Source organism: Epinephelus fuscoguttatus, linkage group LG7 (genome assembly GCF_011397635.1).
Source record: "Epinephelus fuscoguttatus linkage group LG7, E.fuscoguttatus.final_Chr_v1".
Lineage (NCBI taxonomy): Eukaryota > Metazoa > Chordata > Actinopteri > Perciformes > Serranidae > Epinephelus > Epinephelus fuscoguttatus.
In genome coordinates, this window is record NC_064758.1 from 44,095,099 (window position 1) to 44,116,682 (window position 21,584).

At 42.1% G+C, this 21,584-nt stretch overlaps 1 protein-coding gene across 8 annotated transcripts in view; it reads right to left on the reverse strand.

Annotated features, from left to right (window-relative positions):
* Positions 1–21,584, reverse strand: part of LOC125892253 (IQ motif and SEC7 domain-containing protein 1-like) — a 256,394-nt gene that overhangs the window by 38,779 nt on the left and 196,031 nt on the right. For all 8 annotated transcript variants that reach the window (XM_049582154.1, XM_049582158.1, XM_049582156.1 and 5 more), the window contains one exon: positions 2,674–2,842. In XM_049582154.1, the coding sequence (XP_049438111.1) occupies positions 2,674–2,842 (169 nt within the window). The remainder of the gene's footprint in view (positions 1–2,673; positions 2,843–21,584) is intronic.

The following is a 21,584-nucleotide window of genomic DNA, read 5'->3' on the forward strand; positions in this document are numbered from 1 at the left end:
CAGCACACTGACTAACTGTACTTAATTACTTTCCACCTCTGTTGGGAGCTGCAGGGTTCACATTGAACTCCCACTGTAGTTTGTGTGGAAAGGTGCTGTTGCCTCGGTGCTGACCTCCATAACAACCTCCAAACCAGACACACAGGTTGGCCCACTGCCTGGCTTACAGTTACTCCCCACAGGCAGAGCTGTGAACCAGCTAACCACAGCTGAGGATGTTAAACAAGTGAAACTAAAACATGTTACAGCTTTAAATTCACCGTATTTTACCAAAGCAGTTATTAACTAAGGTAAGGTGAATTACTGAATCTGAATTAATTAATGATTTTATATTAAATACTGAGCTTTAGTTACGTCTCTATCACTTGCAGTGTGGGTTATTTTTGTAGTTTTGGCCATTAAAGGCAACAAGCAGCTTTAATTTAACTCCACCACGAGTCACCATCGCCATGACAACTCAGCGATAAACCACTACACACAGGTTTAAGGAATCGCAACCCAAGTAAGGTCTGCCCAGTGCTTGATGCACGAGAAAAAGCTTACTCCGAAAAACCTCTAAATGTATGATAATTTCAACATATGATATTTCATAAACTAAGGATGCACAATAATATGGGAACGTCATCGGTATTGGCGGGTATGCTTTTCTTATTTTGCACAATGAATGAATATCACATACATTAAAAAACATGTTCTATTTCATGTCTCCATCTGCTGGTGGGCCGTCATGACAAAGAGTATGCATGTTTAATATGATGTTAATTCCACTACAGAAGAGACTTGACGATCACTAAATTTGGGGGGTAAAAGGTGGATATATCGATGTTGGTATCACTTAATGGTCAAATGAGTTGCTGCATATTGGCATATCGGATATTGGCCAAGAATCAAATATCGTGATCCCTATGATAAACGGTGAAATGGTAGAGAACTGAGGAACCAGGCTGATTGTTCATTGTACTTTAACTACTGTATGTCAATAATGTATTGTATCAAACCGACCTTGAATCTGTCATTTGTCAAATGATTTAATCACATCTCTGCTGTGGCTGCAGTGAAATACTGGTTTCAAGGTGAACCATGATATAAGGATCGGATCAGGTATCGGCACCATCACGTTATTGTTACAAAATCGGAATCGGTAATAAAAGATCGGAGGAATGAAAACAACAAACACGGCCAGGTTTTTCATCTATGTTGTTTACTGTTGCCTCTACTTGCCAATGTACTGTAACCGAGCGTCCTGGGTTCGCCTAACTGAGTGCAGCTAATAAGCAATAAACCGACAGGCGTCGAGACAACAGGTTCAGCAGCCACTGCTTCTCTCTTTATTCTGAGCAACACAGCCACACCTAATGGCAGAACCTCGCCTACCACAGCCCTACGGCAACTCTGGAGGGACAATTTGTTTACAATTCAGAATTTGTCTAAATTTTGTGCTGCTGAACCACCGATCAGCTTTTTGGATACTATTCAAATAAAAGACAAACCTTATGGGACATCTTGGATGCATTCTTTTTTTTCTTTAATGCTTTGCAAAGTATCGGATCAGACTCGGTATCGGATCAGATGCGAAAAAAATGTGATCGGGACATCCCTATATAAAAGTTGATGATTATCATACCTTTTACATTTGCTTGTCAATGACCTTGGGAAAAAAATTGGACAAAGAATCTCCCCGTTTAATTTTAATTATTTACCGAGTGGAGACTTATTACGCATATTCCCTCGGGTTGCAACGGTACGAGATTTTCACAGTACGATACCCACTCAGAATATGTTGCAATTTCACGGTATCACAGTATTACAGTATTTATATTATCAGTCAGAGTATAGATTCCTTTTCTGAGACGGTTATCGTAACATGAAAAACTCCTACTGTTGCAACCTTAGGAAGTATGTGTAAAAAGTCTCCCCTTAGAAAATAAATAAAATAAAGTGGAGAAGTAATTTGTGCATAACCCATGTATTTGGGAACGCTGTGATCACATGACCAATGTGCTGAAAAAGAGCTCATTTATGCTCAAGTTAGATACAAAGATGGATGGAGCCCTCTGTCTGTAATCTGTGTTCATATTGTTCATATTTGTGCAGGTTTTCTTAAAGCTTACAGATACAGACGAAACTGAGCTGTACCACTGGAGAGAGTGAAGGCAGTGTAGTGCAGTTAAAGTGAGATACGACCATAGAACACAATGAGAAATTTATATAACTGTGGAACGGGATAAATCTATAACATATAATAATATATAGTAAAATAGCGATGTGTCAGGATGTATTTAATGGCCACATAGACCACTGCCGTGCCCAACACTGGCTCCATTTAAAGGTACAATATTACAAGCTCCACAGCCCCCTCGTTCGTTGTTGTCTGAGACTTTTGACTCCGCCCTCTAGTGCCATTTATCATCCGTATCTACGCCATCATGAAGGAAGCAGGGAAGTATATGGACGTATCTATACTCATACATAACGGATTTATTTTACATGAGTGACCTTTAACAAAACAGTAAAATGTCGAACTTCCTCAAACTAATCCAGCGGACAGATGATTTACTGTCACTTCTTCAACATGGCGACACTTCCTGTCGCATGATGCTTCACACGGTTTCACACATTAATGAATGTTCACTGGTGTTTTGTGTATTAGTGTGTGTGTTTGAGGGTCAGTACCTGTGTGTGTGTGTGGGAGGCTCCCAAGGGCCCGCTGGTGGAGGCGGAGCTGTAGGGGTCACAGGGGCTGGAGAGGGGGGTGTTGCTATAGCGATGGAAGGGAGGCGGGTGGCCGAAGGACGAATCAGAGAAAGTGAGTGCCTCCGGACACTGAGAGTCGCCCTCCACACTGAAAGAGAGAAAGAGAGGAGGTGATGAATCAGGTCAAATCATCAACTGAGATGTTTCATGAACACGCAAGACTTGAACTAACCAGACTTATCGATTTTCAACCAGCTCTGAATCATAACACTGTGGTGTATATGCACCAGACATGGGGGAAAGTCGCACATGTGCAAGTCACAAGCAAGTCCCAAGTTAGTTGTGGTGAGAATCAAGCAAGTCAAGTCCCTGCTATAAGTCAAGCAAGTCAAGTCGAGTCATTGCTCAGGTCAGCTAGCGCCTTTGTGTTTGATAACAATGTTGAACGTAAACAGAAGTGACGCCCAACGGTGCTTAGCGTGCCTTTAATACTGAATTAAAGCCAAGTCCTTTTGAGTCATCTATCTCAAGTCAAAGTCAAGTCTCAAGTCATGAAAACAGAGTCAAAGTCAAGTCAAGTCTTTTATCAACATTAAGCAACAATCAAGTCATCATATTTGCAACTCGAGTCTGACTCGAGTCAAGTCATGTGACTCAAATCCCCCATCTCTGGTATGCACTGTGGTAAACATTCCTCTGTCTCACTGGCACCCAGATCCACCTGCTCATACCTTTGCTCTAATCTAGATTTTTGCTGACTGTTGCACAAACTACAGATTGTACTTTCACATTTTGTTGTGTACCTGCCACCACTGATGCAAAGAGTACAGACCTGGATCGAGACAGAGCGCTTAACTAGGCAGTGCTGATTGAGTATAAACCAAGATCCTAATCCTGCGTTACCTATTTCTCACCTAAAATGTCTTAAGAAACAAATTTTGGTGCAATAGTTGGCTGTAATACCAGAATTTGTAAACGGGAAGTTGGCCCCATACTGTTTCCTGTATTGTAAAAAGGAAGCCAGAAAAAAACTGAGCTAAAACTGTACAACTAAGCTGTGTTAATCAAATATGAACCAGGATTCTGTTCCTGCGTTGCCTTTCTCTCGCCTCAAATGTTTTCAGAAACATATGGCAGTGTCCTGTTTAATTATAAAACAAGGTGGTTTGTCACCAGCCGGCCGCCATGTTGTTTTTTGTGGAATTATTTTTACACAAATCTCCATTAACAAAATGTCTTCAAGTTTCAGTTGTCGTAACAAAACGTTTGTTCAACCAACAGTAACCCTCCTGTTTTCATTCAGACTGATGATAATATCAATTCTGTAAAACCATGATACAGTGACACCATGATATTTTCTGAGACAGTTATCATACTGTGAAAATCTCAGACTGTCGCAACCCTAGTTATGCCACCTATCAGCGTTTATTTGTCCGGTGCGGTGCAGTGCACTCTGATCATTGCAGGTAAAACCAGATCAGCTCTACCTTCCTCTCTGATCAGGTGACAGCTCGACAACCGATAAACTCTTTGCTCACTGGTTCCTCTGAGACACACTTTATTGTCAGCGACTCCGCCTGCGTACACAGATTACTGCTCAGAGAAATAACACAATGGCCGATGAATGATCAATCAATTAATTGATGAATTAAGGAGAAGACGAGAGGAGAGAAGAGAGAAGGAATGTGTGTGACGGACAACATTAGTTTGTGTGTGTCATCATCAAAGGGGCTCTTCAGTGTTAATCTAAGACACCCGTGAAGCTGGCACCGAAGCTAACGTGGGCACTGCCAAGCTCACACACACACACACACACACACACACTGAGTCACATGATGGTGACTCATGACTAACAGCAGTATGTGTGTGTCTGTGTGGGTGTGTACAGTGTATATGAATGTGGGTGTACAGTGTGTTGTGTTTGTGAGAGACCCAGCATGAGTGTGTGGGAGACACTGGATGTGTGTGTGTGTGTGTGTGTGTGTGTGTATGTGTACTTGTACTTGCTACATAGTGAGGACCAACACACGTTTGCAACCATTTGTGCATTTGTGTGTGGACATTTTGGCCGGTCCTCACTTCTAAAAAGTCCTGTCCAAGTATTAATGCTTGATTCAAAGGTTCAGGCTAGAATCGGGTATAGGTAAGGGTAATGCTGAAAACACATCGACGCCAGCACACACTGGATGCGTCACACTGCAGCTCATCAACAAACGACAGCGCTAAAAACAAAACAAAAAAAAAAAAACAACCTACTTCTACTGAAAGATCTGTACTTCCTCTACCTCTGCATTAGCTTAAAATCATGTGTGGACTGCCCCTCATTAAACTCTATTCCTAACCTGACGAGCCGATCTCCAGAGCTGTGACTCGCCAGGAAGTACTATACAGATACGAGTCTGGCTACTGTCTTACATGACACTGAACTTTGAAAGAGAGATGTTTGTTTCCTGTATTATTCCATAGTTGGGTATCAGCATGTACACGTTTGTCATTTGGCATGATTTAATATGTTCAACATGGAACCCATTCAGTCTTGTGGATAGGTCACTCATCTTTTTTGTCTTTTTCTGTCCCTTTTGGTCTTGTAATTTAAGGATACTTATTTAATTGTTTATTGGTATTGTTTGATCATTGTATTGTGATTATTGCTTGTTTGGCTGATATAGCCATCATATAATATTTACCTTTAGAGGAATTACACTTTTTTCATGTCATTATTTTGTTTGTATCTGGATGTTTACATATGTATTTATACTTGATCTGTTCAATATTTTTTTGATCAGTCACTGTTGAGATAGTTTTTGATGTACTAAGGATAGTCATCTGATTATTTTAATTTTAATTTAATTGGATTGTAGGCTCAGCATACCTACTGGCCACTCTTTGTATTGTCTTTATATCTTGTTCTGTGGATCTTTGGGTCCGATTGGTTGATTGACTGATTCATGCCAGCTGGAGTGATTCAGCAAGGTCCTGGCTGTTACATATGTGGGCTATACCCACTTTGTGCATTAACGCTGAGGAAAGCCAAATGCTGAAACGCGTCCGTTTGTGATACTGCTGTGCGTCATTAAAAGACTGATATATATGATATTTGTGAGTGCTGACATTTGGATTTAGTCAACTCGTCAGGAAGTATGTTTTTGGCCATTGTCTTTATAATGATGGGATCATGGGTCGTTTAGCTCGGGATATTTCTCAACCTCAACAATGAGTCTCGCCTCATTGATTCTCTGTCACACAGGAGACACAGCAACAGCTACAGAGTTCTCTTTATACATCGATGGGGGTTAGAGGAGTCTAGATGCCACAGGAGCAGAGGGACAGAGCTGCTATGGGAGGACAATGGCATCAAATACCACAAGGTGGCGCCCAAGAGCACCGCCGGTTTGCTTTGGCCTTACGGGCTGGGTGTACGCATTCAGCTTTGATGGTTAATGTTACGGTAATGGAGTAGGGAATGTATTATGTCAATGAAGGTCCCTCACAAAGATAGATGTACAGGAATGCATGTGTGCGTTTTATACTTGTAGTTGTTACAAAGTGGGGACTACCACACCTTTATAACTAACAGAGTGAGGACATTTTTGGAAAGTGAGGACATTTTGACCGGTCCTCACTACTATAAAGTCCTGTTTGAGTATAAACACTTGGGTACAAGGTTCAGGTCAACATTAGGTATAGGTTAAGTTTAGGATGAGAGTTATGGTTAGGCATTTAGTTGTGAGGGTTGAGGTTAAGTTAAGGGGCCTGGGAATGTATAGTGTCAGTGAGGGTCCTCAGAAAGACAGATGTACAGAAGAGTGTGTGTGTGTTTGTGTCAAAGATGAAGAAGAAGCTAAAGTAAAGACATTATTCTGGATGATGTTGCGTTTACATCCCTAAACTTGGATGTATTATATTCTCTCTCTCTCTCTCTCTCTCTCACACACACACACACACACACACACACAGAGCCAAGATGACTGCACTCATAAATCCCAGTGAGACTCTGCAGTAAAAACTGAGAGGAAGGTACTCTAGATAATTGCTAACTGTCTCTCCCTCTCATCATCGTCATCATCATCTTTCTTTCTCTCCTTCTCCATCACTCCATCATTCTGCCTCTCCTCCTTCAGGCCTCCTGCTCCTCCTCCTTCTTCAACTCTTCCTTTTTTTCTTGTCTTTTTACTTTCTCTCCTCTTCTTTCAAGTCATCTCCTCCTCTCCTCCCACCACCTCACTCTCTCTCCTCACATATGTTCTCCTATTTCATCCCCCTCTTTTCCTTCTTCCTGTTTTTTCCATCACTTGTTTTCAGCTCTGCCGTCTTTTCCTTTCCTCACCCTTCCTTCATTTATTTTCCTCCCCTTATCCTTTCCTTTCTCTCCTCTCCCTCCTGTTCTTCCTCCTTTCCTATTTTTGCATATTTCCCTCTCCACTTTTCTTTCCTCATCTCCTCTCATTTCTCCTTTTTCTTTTCTTCACTTTTCTTTTCCTTCCTCCTCCTCTTGTGCTCCTCTTCTCTCATCTGTTATTTCCCTTTCTCCCTTCTCCCATCATTTGTTTGCCTCTCCTCTGTCCTTTCCTTCCCCTTCCTTTTCTCCTCTACTTTGCTCCTCTCCTCTTCAAATCCTTTTGTTCTCTTCTCCTCCTTCCTTTCCTTTATCTCCTTTCCTCTCCATTCCCCTATCTCCTTTCCCTTTGTTGCATAGTTTCCTCTCCTTTCCTCCTATTTCTTTTCTCCTCTCATCTCTCCTTATCTTTTCCTTCCTTTCCTCTTATATCCTTTCCTCCTCTGTCTCTTCACTCTTTTCATGTTCCTCCCCACACTTTCTTTCCCTCCTCTTCTCATCATTTGTTCACTTCTCATCTGTTCTCTCTTTCCCACTTTCCTTCATCTCCTCTGATCTCTTCTCCTCCTCCTCTTCCGTTCATTTACTTTTTTGCTTTCCTCTTCTCCAGTTTCCTTTGCTCCTCCCCTCTCCTCTCTTTTTCATCTCCTCCTCTTTCCTTTCCTCCTCTCGTCTGATCTGTTTCCCACTCCTTCTTTCCTCTCCTGTTGCTCATACTCTCCTGTTGTCTCCTCTTTCATTGACTTCCCTTTCTAAATTCCTCTCCTCTCCTCTCCTCTCCTCTCCTCTCCTCTCCTCGCTGAGGCTGAGCCAGCTGCCGGGTTGAACTGAGGTGAGGTGTGTTTGATTTATACCCCATCCGGGCACTGAGCACCAGGCTGGCAGCGTCCTCTGGCAGGCTGCAGCCCACTGAGGTCACACAGCAAACTTCAGATGACCCCGACATCAGGAAACCATCACGTGTGCCAGATTCTACTTTGTAAACTTCTGTCTCCACCTCTGACGCTCACTAACACTCACAGTCCTGTTATCCCGCTTCACTGACTTCTATAGTTTACTAAGTCTCTGTGGACATTGATTGTCTTGCCATCACAGTCCACATTAGAGAAGATCTGAGTTGATAAATGTGTTGATATGTTCATCTGAGGCATCCTCATTTATCACTGTGCGCTCAGAGCAGTGAGTGTAATGAGCAGCTGCGTCCAGGCTGCCCTGCCTTATTGGTGAAGGTTACTGGGGCCGCTACTCAGTGCTGAAAAAAGCCACCGACACCTCTGTTTTTTCAAGTTAAAAAATCAGATCTATATATAACTAGTGTGACAGTCGGAGTGTGATGTGCTGTCTGGGCTGGTCCTGCTGTGGATTTCTGCTGAAGGCGGCTGCAGTGCAGTGCTGCCATACTCAGGAAGAGCGACCAGCAGCAGAGTTGTACCTTGTATAATTTCCATGTGACAAATAAACCTACATGTTTTTTTACAGTGAATATTATATTAAAGATACTTGAGCATTGGTCAAAAATAAGTAATAAGGTTTCAAAAACCAAACCTATGAACGAATTCTATGACCTTGACTAAACAATATATTGAGCACAGTGTTAGTTCAGGCAGGACACGATGTCAAGCTCAGCTCACATCCCAGCTACATCAGCTGATCTCAAGCAGCCTGGTGGTGAACTGATGGATCAGCTGACTGATGGAAGGGAGTCAGCTGATAGATCACATGATTGCTTTTGATGCAACCAATTGGCAAATCTCATTCAGGGCGCCCTATTTAAACTGCTCTGGTCTGCTTACTGTTTGCAACCTGCCTCCACCCCAGCTCCTCCTTTTCATGCTGTGTCTGACTTATCAATGTCATTTCTGTTTGTTACTGATGCTGCTAGGTTCTGTTCCCGGGGTCTTTACTGCTGCTCTCTCTGCCTTAGGCTTACCATGTAGGCGCATGGAAGGGCAGAGAGGTGTGCTCTCTCCGCCTCAGGCTTTTTGCGTAGGCTTAGGAAGGGCAGGGAGGCCCCATAACAGAGCCATACCACCAAATATAATACTGCAAATGGAAATAAAGTTTTCTTTGTCTTAGGCTTTCCATGTAGCCGCATGGAAGGGCAGAGAGGTGTGCTCTCTCCACCTTAGGCTTTTTGCATAGGCCTAGGAAGGGCAGGGAGGCCCCATAACAGAGCCATACCACCAAATATAATACTGCAAATGGAAATAAAGTTTTCTTTGCCTTAGGCTTTCCATGTAGGAGCATGGAAGGGCAGAGAGGTGTGCTCTCTCCGCCTTAGGCTTTTTACGTAGGTCTAGGAAGGGCAGAGAGGCCCCATAACAGAGCCATACCACCAAATATAATACTGCAAATGGAAATAAGGCCCATGGAAGGGCAGAGAGAGCAAATCTCACGGACCAGGCTGTCTGTGTTTGCACGTGGAAGGGCAGAGAGGTGTGCTCTCTCCACCTTAAGCTTTCCTTGAGGCGCATGGAAAGGTGAAGAGGTGTGCTCTCTCCACCTTACGTGTTTACCTAGGCCTAGGAAGGGCAAAGAGGCCCCAGAACAGAGCCATACGGCCAAAAATAATACTGCAAATGTAAATTCAGTTTTCTTTGACTTAAGTGGTCCTGACTGAACTGGGTTTGCCAGATGGTGAGGAGTGCCTAAATGCATCCTTATACTTTCCTCCACACAAACCATAAATATCACACATCACTCTCTATTAGCACTGACTTATATATTGTTTCATGCTATGCAATGTCATAAAGTAAATGACGTGCACCATGCTCAGAGTATATAGACCATTTTACTGCTTGATGGTAAATGAGAAGCAGCAAAGCAGCCGCTGCTCCACTCACACTGCGCCCTCCTCTCACTGAAACATATATCCAAAGCAGCCTTATAGTTATGGCCAGGCACTTAAAGCTGAGATGGCCAGTGTTATTTAAATCCCATAATAAACTCTAGCCATACTGTAATTCAAGTGGTCAGAAGGAACACCAGACTTCTGCACCTCCTCTTGGCTCTGTTTTCAGGCCTTTGAAAATCTGGCCCGTGATAAGAGACTTTGGCCAATCACAGGTCAGTTCAGAGAGAGGACGTTCCTATTGGCTGTTTTACAAAAGCAGATGTGTGTGCACATTCCCTCAGATGATGAAAGCCTGATTCAGTGGCGGAAAATCCTGCACAACTGCCTACGCTGCAAACCAACCCAGAAAAGGAGACTGACACACATTATGCTAGCTGTATGCGACTCCCTGCTAGATCAGCAAACTTTCTGTTGCTGTAGTTACACAGGTTAGACCTGGCCATTCTGCTGGCCACCAGCCTGCTGTGACACCTGGCTGTGGGGGGTTTGCACTGGCAAAATTTGAGTCACTACAGCCGCCCACTGATGCAGATTTCCAGATTCCTGCCAGCCCCAGTTTTAAGCCATAAATTGATGTGTTCACTCTCACACCTGCTGCCACCTGAAAGCTGAGCTGTCAGTGCTGCTGCTGTTTATAAAGCCTCCACCTGTGGGCTCTATGCACCCTACATCCTTACTGTCAGCCCCCCCGCCCACTCCTTGCTGGTCTGAGCTTGACAAGTTCAGAGCAAAGACACCAAACATTCTGACTGTATTTATTCTGTATACCTGAGCTGGTAGTCTAAAATAATCTTTAAGACAGAAAAGTCTCATCCTGATTTCATCACATATTTTTGACTGGTTTTGTAAAAATGCTCTGCCTGCAAGTGATGACTATGTTCTTTATCGATTAATGGGTATTTTCTGATCAATAATTTCATCTGTGGACTATTACAATACAGCCGGAGGTAATGTATTCAAATGTCCGACTAACAGTCCAAAAACTCTGTCAAAAGATATCAAGTTACTAATGATATAAAACAGAAAACAGAGCAGCAAATCCTCCTGATAAAACTGGAGAATGTTTTCACATCTAACTTGAGGATGAGTGAGTAAAAAAAATCACAAAACTTTATTCTTGGAAAAACGACACACCTGCTATTTATGGTTTTAAAAAAAAAAGATGATAAAAGAAATGAGACAAGGTGCACTGTGTTTCCATCCAGATGGTGCAGCGGAAGTTTAAAGTGTTGTTCAGTCTTCCTCACAGTGAAAAGTATTACTGAACACAGAATGTTTCCAGGAGAAGATGGAAAATGATCATAATCTGAATAAAATAGAGTCTAGACAGAAACCCAAGGACATGAGGAGGGATGGGTGACATCATCGATTCTTAGATGCTTCACGATGTGGACATGGATAATTCGGCATCGATTCACAAACATCCATAATTGATTTTTAAAATGTTAATTTAAAACGTGATGTTGATGGAAGAGGCGTAACTAACCCATGAGGGCAGCGCAGCACCCGGACAGTCTACAGTGTGAGTTAACACGTAACTAATCTTCACAAAAGGCAGCAGTTGCAAGCTTGTTTTGATTTAATGTCTAGATAATCATATTTGTGAGGCGAACGTGAAGTATGTTGTGAATACTTTTTTTTGGCTTTCACCCAGACATGAATGTTAACAGAGTGGAGCAGAAATCAGCACATTCTCATGTGTTGGCTCACATGCAAGGTACCCTGGGTGTGTTGGTTGTTGACGTTCTGGGACGCCGCGTCAACTTCAGACTGTTACATGCATTGTGTGTTTTCAAAATACACTCTAGTTTTCACAGGAAGTGTACAGTTTGCATTCAGTCGTTTGTAGGTACTGTTGGAACAACACCACGAATTGTCGTTTTTTTTCCTTCAACAACAAACACACGTTACATTTAGTCAACACACACATGCATAGTAGTTGGGTTTAGAAAAAAGAACAGGGTTTGGCTTTACAATCTTACAGGAAGTGAATACTGGCCTCCATAATGAAAGTCACTAGTTGTTGGATCCATCTACCACCTGTCCCACCCATGCTACTTGGACTTCCACTGCATCAACTTTGATTGTTGTCACGCCGTGTTTCCCCCTGGCACCACCAGTTGCGATTAAACAATAAGGGTGACCGACTTTGTATCATGTTGACTTGAAAGGATGGCTTTTTCCGTTGGTGTCTGACGCCAGAAGTCACTGACCAAGCGCTGCATTTCAACGACTTCAGAGCACTCTGCCTTCCCATGATTTTTTTATTCCCATACAGGCAGGAGACTGTAAGGTGCTGACAGATTAATTAATGCAGTTAACTTTTTAATAATACAAAGACTGCGGACCATTTAGTCTTCAACAGGAGGCAGTAATTTTGTACTAAATATTACAGCATGCAATCACTGGACACGACACCGGCATAAATATCCCACAGTGTGAAACCGCAGATGGACACAATCTGATTAGGGTATGGAAGCATTCTGGGTGTAAGCGTGAAGGGAAAGGGATCACTACAATTACAGTGTGCTGTGTTAAATAAGTACCAAGGAGTCACACAGTGAGAAAAATAAATCATGTTTAGAAATCAAACATTTTGATGCATCGATAATCGTTTTATCATCGAATCGTTGCCCTCTGAATCACAGTGGAATCATGAGGAGCCTGGGGATACCCACCCCTAGACATGAGAGCTATACACAAATACTGCAAAAGATGACAGTAAGGACAAAGTGGAGGTGTCCTGGTGGCCTAAAGATCTTTGACACTCTGAAAGATCCAACACAACATCCAGCCACACCTGCACAACACAAAAACCCTCTGCAGCATGTAAACACTCACATGTAAACCTCGGCTCTGCTCGGCAGCTTGTTTTTCCCGTAAAACCCCATGAGGACACACACACACACACACACACACACACACACACACACACACAGGCTAAGCCGGTTGAATACAGCTCCTCATGTTTATATTTCTTTTCCCAGCTCTCCTTCCTTTGTTCAATTGTAAATCTAATTTTCACTTTCACACAGGCTCTGTTTCTGTTTGTCATTCTGCGTTCATAGCCAGGGGCGGTATCTAACAACACACTGGTAGCAACACACACACACACACACACACACACACACACACACTGATTGGAAATCTATCTGATTTATATGGGTTACAGTGTCAAAGCACTGATTCCAGTTTCTGCACAAACAGGACAAACGCACGTCGATACACTCGAGCATGGATGCACTCACATGTCGTCAGTGACACACAGACCGCCTCTGTCCTCCCACTGCAGCCAGTCAGCTCCACCAACAGGCCAAACCCAGAATATAAAGAGTCAGTCAGCTGCCCACGACAACAGCAGTCTTGAAATATTCACATCGTGCATGGTCTGGAAGCAGCAGATTCTCGGGTACACCCCCACATTTTCAAAGCACGAAGAGCCTCTCTGACCATCTTTAATTTAATATTTACTCAGTTTATTCTGCAGTTTCCTCCGGATGCTCTTCATGATAAGACAGAGAGCATACAAGTGGATTTACCAGCGATGTTACACTGTGTTTAACATCGTGATCTGTGAACATGTGAGCATGAATCTGTGAGCAGAGAATTCTAACTTTAAATCATGTAAATAACCAGAAATACTGCCTCATGGTTGTATTCCTCTGCAGTCCAGTCAAGCTGCAGTTATAGTTTACATCCATGTCCATCCACACTCATATGTTGCCATGACAGCTGACAATGCTTCACACAGGTTATGGATGTTGCGGCAAAGAAGCTACAAATTCTAAAACATGGATGCTTCACACACATCTACCCCCTGCAGCTCAAAAGATCGATACAATCAGGACCTTGTCAAGGTGGACACCCAAGATTAGAGTCACCATCTGTTCCTGAGAAATAATGTTGAATTATGGCCAAAAAGTGTATATGCAGAACAATATGATGGATATAATCATCACTTCATCATTTATTCTATTAGACATTCATGTGAAATTTTGTCATAATTTGCACTATAAATATGTTTTGTGAGACCACAGTGACCTTGACCTTTGACCACTAAAGTTTACCCAGTTCATCCTTAAGTCCATCCGGATGTTTGTGCCAAGTTTTTAGAAATGTCCTCAAGACGTTCTTGAGATATTGCATTCACGAGAATTAAATAGACAAGGTCACAGTAACCTTGACTTCTTACCACCAAAATCTAATCAGTTCATCCTTAAGTCCAAACAGATGTTTGTGCCAAATTCGAAGAAATTCCTACACACCCTTTCTGAGATATCGTGGTCATGAGAATGTGACAAATATGAGGTCACAGTGACCTTGAACTTTAATTGAATCAGTTCATCCTTAAGTCCAACTGGACGTTTGTGCCAAATTTCAAGAAATGTTCTTAAGGCATTCCTGAGATACTGTGATCACGAGAATGAGACAAATGTGTGATCAACATGAAACTGACCTTTAATCTAATCAGTTTATCCTTAAGTCCAACTGGATGTTTGTGCCAAATTTCAAGAAATTTCCTCAAGACATTCTTTGGATATTACATTCACAAGAGTGAGAAGGACGAGATCACAATGACCTTATCTTTCGACCAATGACCACAAAAATCTAATCAGTTCATCCTTCAGTCCAACTGGACGTTTGTGGCAAATTTTAAGACATTTCCTGAAGGCACTCTTGAGATATCAGGTTCACGACAATGGGATGGACGTGTGTCAGCATGCAATAGCTCATTAGCGCAAGCGGGAAAACATCTACCCAGTTTAGCTTTATGCTAGCACAGATCTTTAGCTTAGCTTTGAGAACCCCATTGATTCTGTCAACCCTACCCTGACTTTGAGCTTGATAACACTACTCGATTCTTAACTGCTGTAAGATTTTACTTTAGTTATCTTTTGTGTAAAAGCCAACCCATTATCTGAGCTTATCTCTGGACGTATGCTACAATGTGGAATGACTCCCTGTATTTGTAATTTGACAACAGTTTTAGACCCTTGATCTTTTGATGGTGCCACTTTCCATGAACTGATTTTAGCATGTCAACACAGTCTATGACTAAATGTTTGAATGGTCCTTCTGGCACTGGAATGTGACCCACTGGTGTTTTTATTCCCTTCCACACATTGCTTTGAGCATGGATTTTAAATATGGTGACCAATAACCTTGCTGTTTTCTCTTCATTCTATTTTTTTCTCATCACCTCATCACCTCCCTCCCCTCCCACAACGGAAAACCCAAAAACATAATGCCTCTGGCCACAGCTATCAGTGGCATGGAGGCAAAAAGAAACAGAAATTATCATTAAAAAAACATCATAATGACAAAAAAGAATCTATTAAAAAAACAACAAATGAATAAACTTCTGTTGTTGCAGTGTAACAGATAAAAAAAAGTGTGTCACATTCATTATTTATTCCAAGCTTGAGCTCATGATGGATTTAAAACCTGATAAAGTCGCTGTTATGGCTCTGTTTTCTGGAAGGTTGTCAACACTCTGAATGTGCAATGGGTATCACTGAGAGGACAGTATCAGAAGTAAAATGCCAGTAATTACTTTCATCTGTGTGCAGCAGCCATGTTATTTTCTCTCTGATAAAATGTGACTGTGACACAAAGAGGTCTCAGATACCACTCTCCCTTTCACAAACACTTTGGGATGCTAAAAGTTGACATACAGAGATGTTTTTAAATTCCCCTGCAAGGCTGCGAGCGTGTGTGCTGCACTGCATGACCGTGTGAACTCGACAGGCAGTGACTTCATACTGGATGTAAACAACAGCCATGACAAACAGGAAGTGAGGGCGCAGCGATGTGACAGAACAGGCAGCGACTACCAGTGAGCCGAGGCCGGTCTCGCAGTCTGACACCAGTACATGAGGGAGGAGGAAGAGGAGGATGACCAGATGATTCATTGACCTGACTGTCTCACAGACTCACTGTTTTCAAACTGACAGACCAACAAATGTTCCTGCTCCAGGGGGCCGGACATATTGTGGAGAATCAAAATAAAACCTGCAAAAAACTCAAAACAGGTTGAGCAGATTTGTTTTTTATCTAAAGACCAAAGTTACTCAAGAATCTGTGAGGATGTTTCTCAAACCTGTCGTTTAGTCCAGCTGAATAAGGTTAATTCGGGCAGATCTGAACACAGTAATCAAAATTGACTAAACCAAAACTATGGACTAAAAATCGATGAAGCCATAGTGACGTCACCCATTGGTTTGTGGACTCCCACTCCGAAGCTTTGAGATTGGCATTTTGGCCGGCACCATCTTGGTGTTTTGGAGCCAGAAGTGGTCATAGTTTGGCAAGAGGGTGGAGCTGTGGAGGAACAAGAAGCCAAGGGCGCCCGTAATTATTTGTTACTTTAAGGTTTGATAAAATGTAAACGGGTGAGTAGCCATGAGTAATGGATGTAGCCACCATGATGTTGGTTTATGCCAGACTTCTGATTTGAAGCCTCGACCTTGGTATTTTGGCCGTCCCCGTTTCTGCTTATTGGAGCCAGATGTGACAGATACTTCCTGCAAATATAATCCAATTGCTCATATTTCCAAGTATCTTGTATCTACTTGTACTCCTATCTACTGTAAAGATCTAGTTTTCTTAATCTGAAAAGCTGAGGTAGTCACGTGTGTGTCCCTGAGACCGACACAGCAGGTTTTGTTTGCTGACATTAGTCAGCCTCACTCCTCACCTTCAGCTCTGCCTGTCATACTTGGTGCTTCCTCACAATCTTTTTGCCAGACATTTGTCCTGCTTCTTTCATTGTCTTGTTCTCTCTGGACCCTGACTTTTCTTTTAGGAGCTCCTGATTTTTGGTGCGGCATACTGACGTTGCTAACCAGGCTGCAGTCCGCCTCACATGTTTTCATTAGGGCCACTTGTGAATTCTGCACATTGTGCACCTGACTGATGTTAGATGGGCCGCACCATTTCACAATACCACATTTATTAATCATGTAAAAACATATAACTCGTCAGTGACTTAAGTCAGTAAGTGAATTGCTGTAGCTGATCCCATTTGAGGGTCAACCAAGGACCTTTTCACGGGGCTCCATTGGCCTTGGGCCAGGGTCATCTGTACCCTTAGACTTCCCCGACGGCCGACATGCCTTCAACCAACCAAATCATAATCAGTTTATCCCTAAGTTCTAAGTGGACATTTGACCCAAATTTGAGGTAAATCCCTCAAGGTGTTCTTGAGATATTGCGTTCATGAGAATAAGATGGACAGACAATATGAAGCACAGAGGCATGGGAACAGAACGATCAATAATTTGCAGTATTTTGTTAGTTTAATCCTTTTTATACAAATTATTTAAACTGACTTTAAGTGGCTGCTTTTTAAAAGTATAATTATACAGTTCTGTTCATATTACAGTATGTCAGTATCAGGTCTTAAGCACTGTGGTCTCAAGCAAGATATCTCAACAGCTACAGGACAGACTGGGATGAAATCTGATAAAGATCATTTGGAATGATTTTGGTGAACCCTTGACCTTTCCACCAGCGCCTCCATCAGGTCATAACCCCCCCCCCCCCCCCCCCTACACAGGATATATCCAACAGTAGCACCAGTGGCTTCCTGATCTGAGGCACAGAATATTCATCAGAAATAAACTGGGATTAAAAATATGATTCATAGCGCGAGGAGATTTCTGAGGCCAGATTGTCTCAGGGATTGGAACCAGCAACCCGCCCTGCTCCTCTGCCCCGTAGGCTCGCAGCGCTCTACATTAGGACACAACGGGGAATCTGGGAAATGTGTGTTAGTGAGGCACGGCTTATCCAGGCCTTGTTTTATCAGAGAGGGAGTGTGTGTGAATGGTCTGTGTTTGTATTGATGTGTTTCTGTGTGTGTGTGTGTTTTCTGTGGCTGGTAGTCCAAACAGGCACCAAATGGCACCAAACCCCGAGGCATCGAGCTGCTTCTCACAACAACTACATGTGTGTCATCCCCACCTCTTCCTCTCTGTCCTACAGATGGTCCTGTATATTCTTCCTTTTTAATGTCCTCTCTGTCTTTTGTGTGCATATGCTCTACATGTCTCTTTCTACATTGTGTCGTCTGTGTCTGTATTTATATTGGACGATTCCCAGAACTCCTTTCAGTGCCTTCAATGTGATTTTATCAAATGGTTCTTCAGTTAACACTCACAGAAACTATAGTATGGTTAAGATGTGATTAAACTAGAGCTGGGTCATATGGCCTATGAATAATATCGGGATACTTTCAGGCTATATCGAGATACACAATATTTAAAGTACTAAAATAATAAACCGCTAAATAAACTGGAGTTGCAGTAATTTAAAATAGTAGCTAAGTAGCTTCTGTGGTATAATAAAGTTAAATATAGTACTATCATAAGACAGTTGAATAAAATACTGTAAAAAACAAATTATTAATGTATTGTTATATATGCAAAATACGATGGGTTATCGCACCTGGCCCACCTTCACAGGTACTCCGCCCTGCACCATCTGTGGACCAGCAGCATCGTTCTCTCCTCTTCTTGCTCAGAATAACGTTTAAAAAAGTAGTCATGTTATTATAATGAAATAATCAAAGCAGAACTGCTGATGCTTTAATTCTGGAGTGCCTGGCTTGTCTTGGGTCAAAATGGTGAGCTTCCGGTCAACAGTAGTCGTTAGCAGCTAGCACAAAGTTAAACTGATACCATGGCTCCATTAAACATGATAATTCATTAACTGTGAGCTGGAAACTATCTAACAACTCTCTGGTTCATATATTAATTGTATTTACAGGATGTAATGGTGCTCCATGGTCACAAAATGTGTCCAAATAGTCACGGTCTGGAGCCCTGCAGATACAAAACACAAGCCCCGTCTGTTCACACTATTGTTAAACTCATCAAAAGTTAAACTGTTACAGCGATGCCATTAAACATGACAATTTATCTACTGTGAGCTGGAAACTAACTAACAGCTCCCCAGTTCACATATTAATAGTATTTACAGGACATACTGGTGCTCCATGGTTGCAAATGTGACAAAATAGTTGCAGTCACGCCCTGTCTGTTCAAAATGGCGTGACAATTTATACTTGATGTTCACGGTATAGTCATTTTATAAATCCACGAGGAACAAGCTGCAATACATTGAATATAATCAATATATTGCCCACCCTACAGCTCATTTGTTGGAGCGTTGGTCTGGTTATATCCGCTAAGATTGTGATTGTCAACAAATTCCATATTCAGATCCAAACCAACAACTGTCTGTATGCACCATGATGCCCAAGTCTGACATGACATCAGAGCTGTGAGCCCATTTGTTCAAGTCCCAAATCAGTCTCAAGCTGTGTGACACAGTAGAACAAAGCAGCGTGGTGATTCAATCCAGAGATCTTTATCCAAACCAAGAACTCTCCTCTTATTACTCATCCCCTGGAATCCAGTTTAGATTCAGAAGGGTAATGTAGGCGCCAGGTTTTGACAAGGAAGTAGAATGTGTGGATAATAAGACAAACTCAGTGCTGTACTCAACTCTAATCAAAAAAAATTCATATCTGAGTCTAAATATAGAATATAATACATCAAGTCGATGATAATCTGTGTCATTACTGCCCAGTCCAACAACTGAGAACCAATTTCATTATATGGATTTTAAATAGAATAAAGCTACAACTGAATTCAAGTCTCAACTAACTGAGTTCAGTTCATGAGTCAGACAATCAATGTTCCCTCCTCTGCAGAGGTCGATGGATCTCTACAGATCAGATAAAGTGAACACAGGTTAACCAAACACGTTCCCTCCTCCACTGCTGATCTAATTTAAGGTGTGGTTTTATCCTCTTGTGGTTTCCCTGCCCGTTCCAGTCTGCTCTCTCTATCCGTAAATTGTCAGAGCGCCAGAGGCACAGCGCACCGCTTTGAAACGGAAAGTAAAAGATGTGATTTGATTGGTTCTGACTGATTTTGGCCCCAAACACAGCAACTGATCCTGGATCCCTTCTGTTGCCTGTCCATGTCCAGTTTCCACCTGAGCTGCAGCTGCACCAAACACCTCTGGATACCGAGGCACCAACCATCAGAGGCTCTGCCCTGCCAACTGACTCATGAATTCTGTATCTGCCTACAGCTTTTAAAACTTTCTCACCCCGTTTATCTCACCACGTTTCATATTTGCACCACCTCCTGTTCCAACCCATCACATCTTGTTTCCTCATCAGCTGTGATGAAACTGGGCAGCATCTCATCTGGACGAATCACGGAGCATAACGCTCACGTCTAAAAACTAATTTGGCCGTGATGAAACGAGATGAGACAAAGGATCTGATTGGCCACATATCAGATCTGCTTGTACACCCGTCCGCAGAGTGGAGTGGTGGAGTTAATGAGATCGGACGGATGGCCGTGATTGGTCAGATGAGAAATGGCAGCGATGTGATTGGGTGAACGGGGTGAGAGATGACGGTTGAGAGGATGAATCAGTGTCAAGTTTGTGCGAGTGCCAACAGCAACACATAAAGCTCAGAACAAATGAAAAATATGTTATTAACTGACATCATGTGCATAATAAAGAATAAACGTTAATCATTTAACAGGAAGTAAGACTGTTAGATAGCACCACTCCTCTTACTGTCTGGCTGCCACAGAATTGATGTAAATGCTGATAATGCATACAGGTCACCTTCAGTTGTTACTTTTAAAGCATTCGTCTTTAACAGCAGCAACACTTGTCATTAGGTATTCAGTCCTTATCATTGAGTATTCATAACGTTAGCTCGCTGGCTAGCTGACATCACTGTAACACCAAGTCGATCAGACTGATTGATGAACTGAACCGCTGTCTGTCAGCTCGTCTGATTCTACAGTGTAAATGTTTTCATGCAGTCTAATCCAGGTCTCGGCTGACCTTTAACCATCCATCCATCAGTGTGTCGGAGCCTCGGCCTCTCCACTGTTATTATGAGTAATGGCTGCTGGATGTTCGGTCAATCAAGTCTTAAAAAACAACCATTTTTTTTTAGCCTCATGATAACGGACGGACTGACCTCATGTAACCTTCATCTCTTACAGACAACTGTAAGAATCTGATGACGGTAACTACGATGTCTAAATGTTGATCAGTGGTACTTCATGGTGGACGACAGTTGGTTGTGAAAGCTGAAATGATGATCTATATACAGTCTACTGTATGTTTCAGTGATGGGATGTAACGTTTAATCAAGTACTGTACATATGTACAATTCTGAGGTACTTTTACTTTAGTTGGGTGTATCAGTTTTAGGCTATTTTATACTACTGGAGCATCAAGTTATTTTATTTAACAAAACATATTATCAACTTATAAGATATGACAGTTGCAGATGAAACTATTTAACAGTATACAGTACTTAAAAAGTGTTCCACCTCGACCAGCTATCACATTAAAATTAGGGATGCAGGATAATGCTGGTACATCATTGGTATCGACCAATATTGGCTTTAAAATGAAGAATCGCCAACATGCTTTTTCTTAATTAGTACAATGAATGAATATTACATACATTGAAAAGTATTTTATTTTGTGTCTCCATCTGCTGGTGGGCTACTAATCCACTAATTCCAGTACGACTTGATGATAAATAAAATTAGGTGGGGACAAAAGTGGATATATCGTTATCGGTTATTGGTCAAATGATTTGTTACATATCGGCATATCGGATATCGGCATAAAATCCATTATCATGCA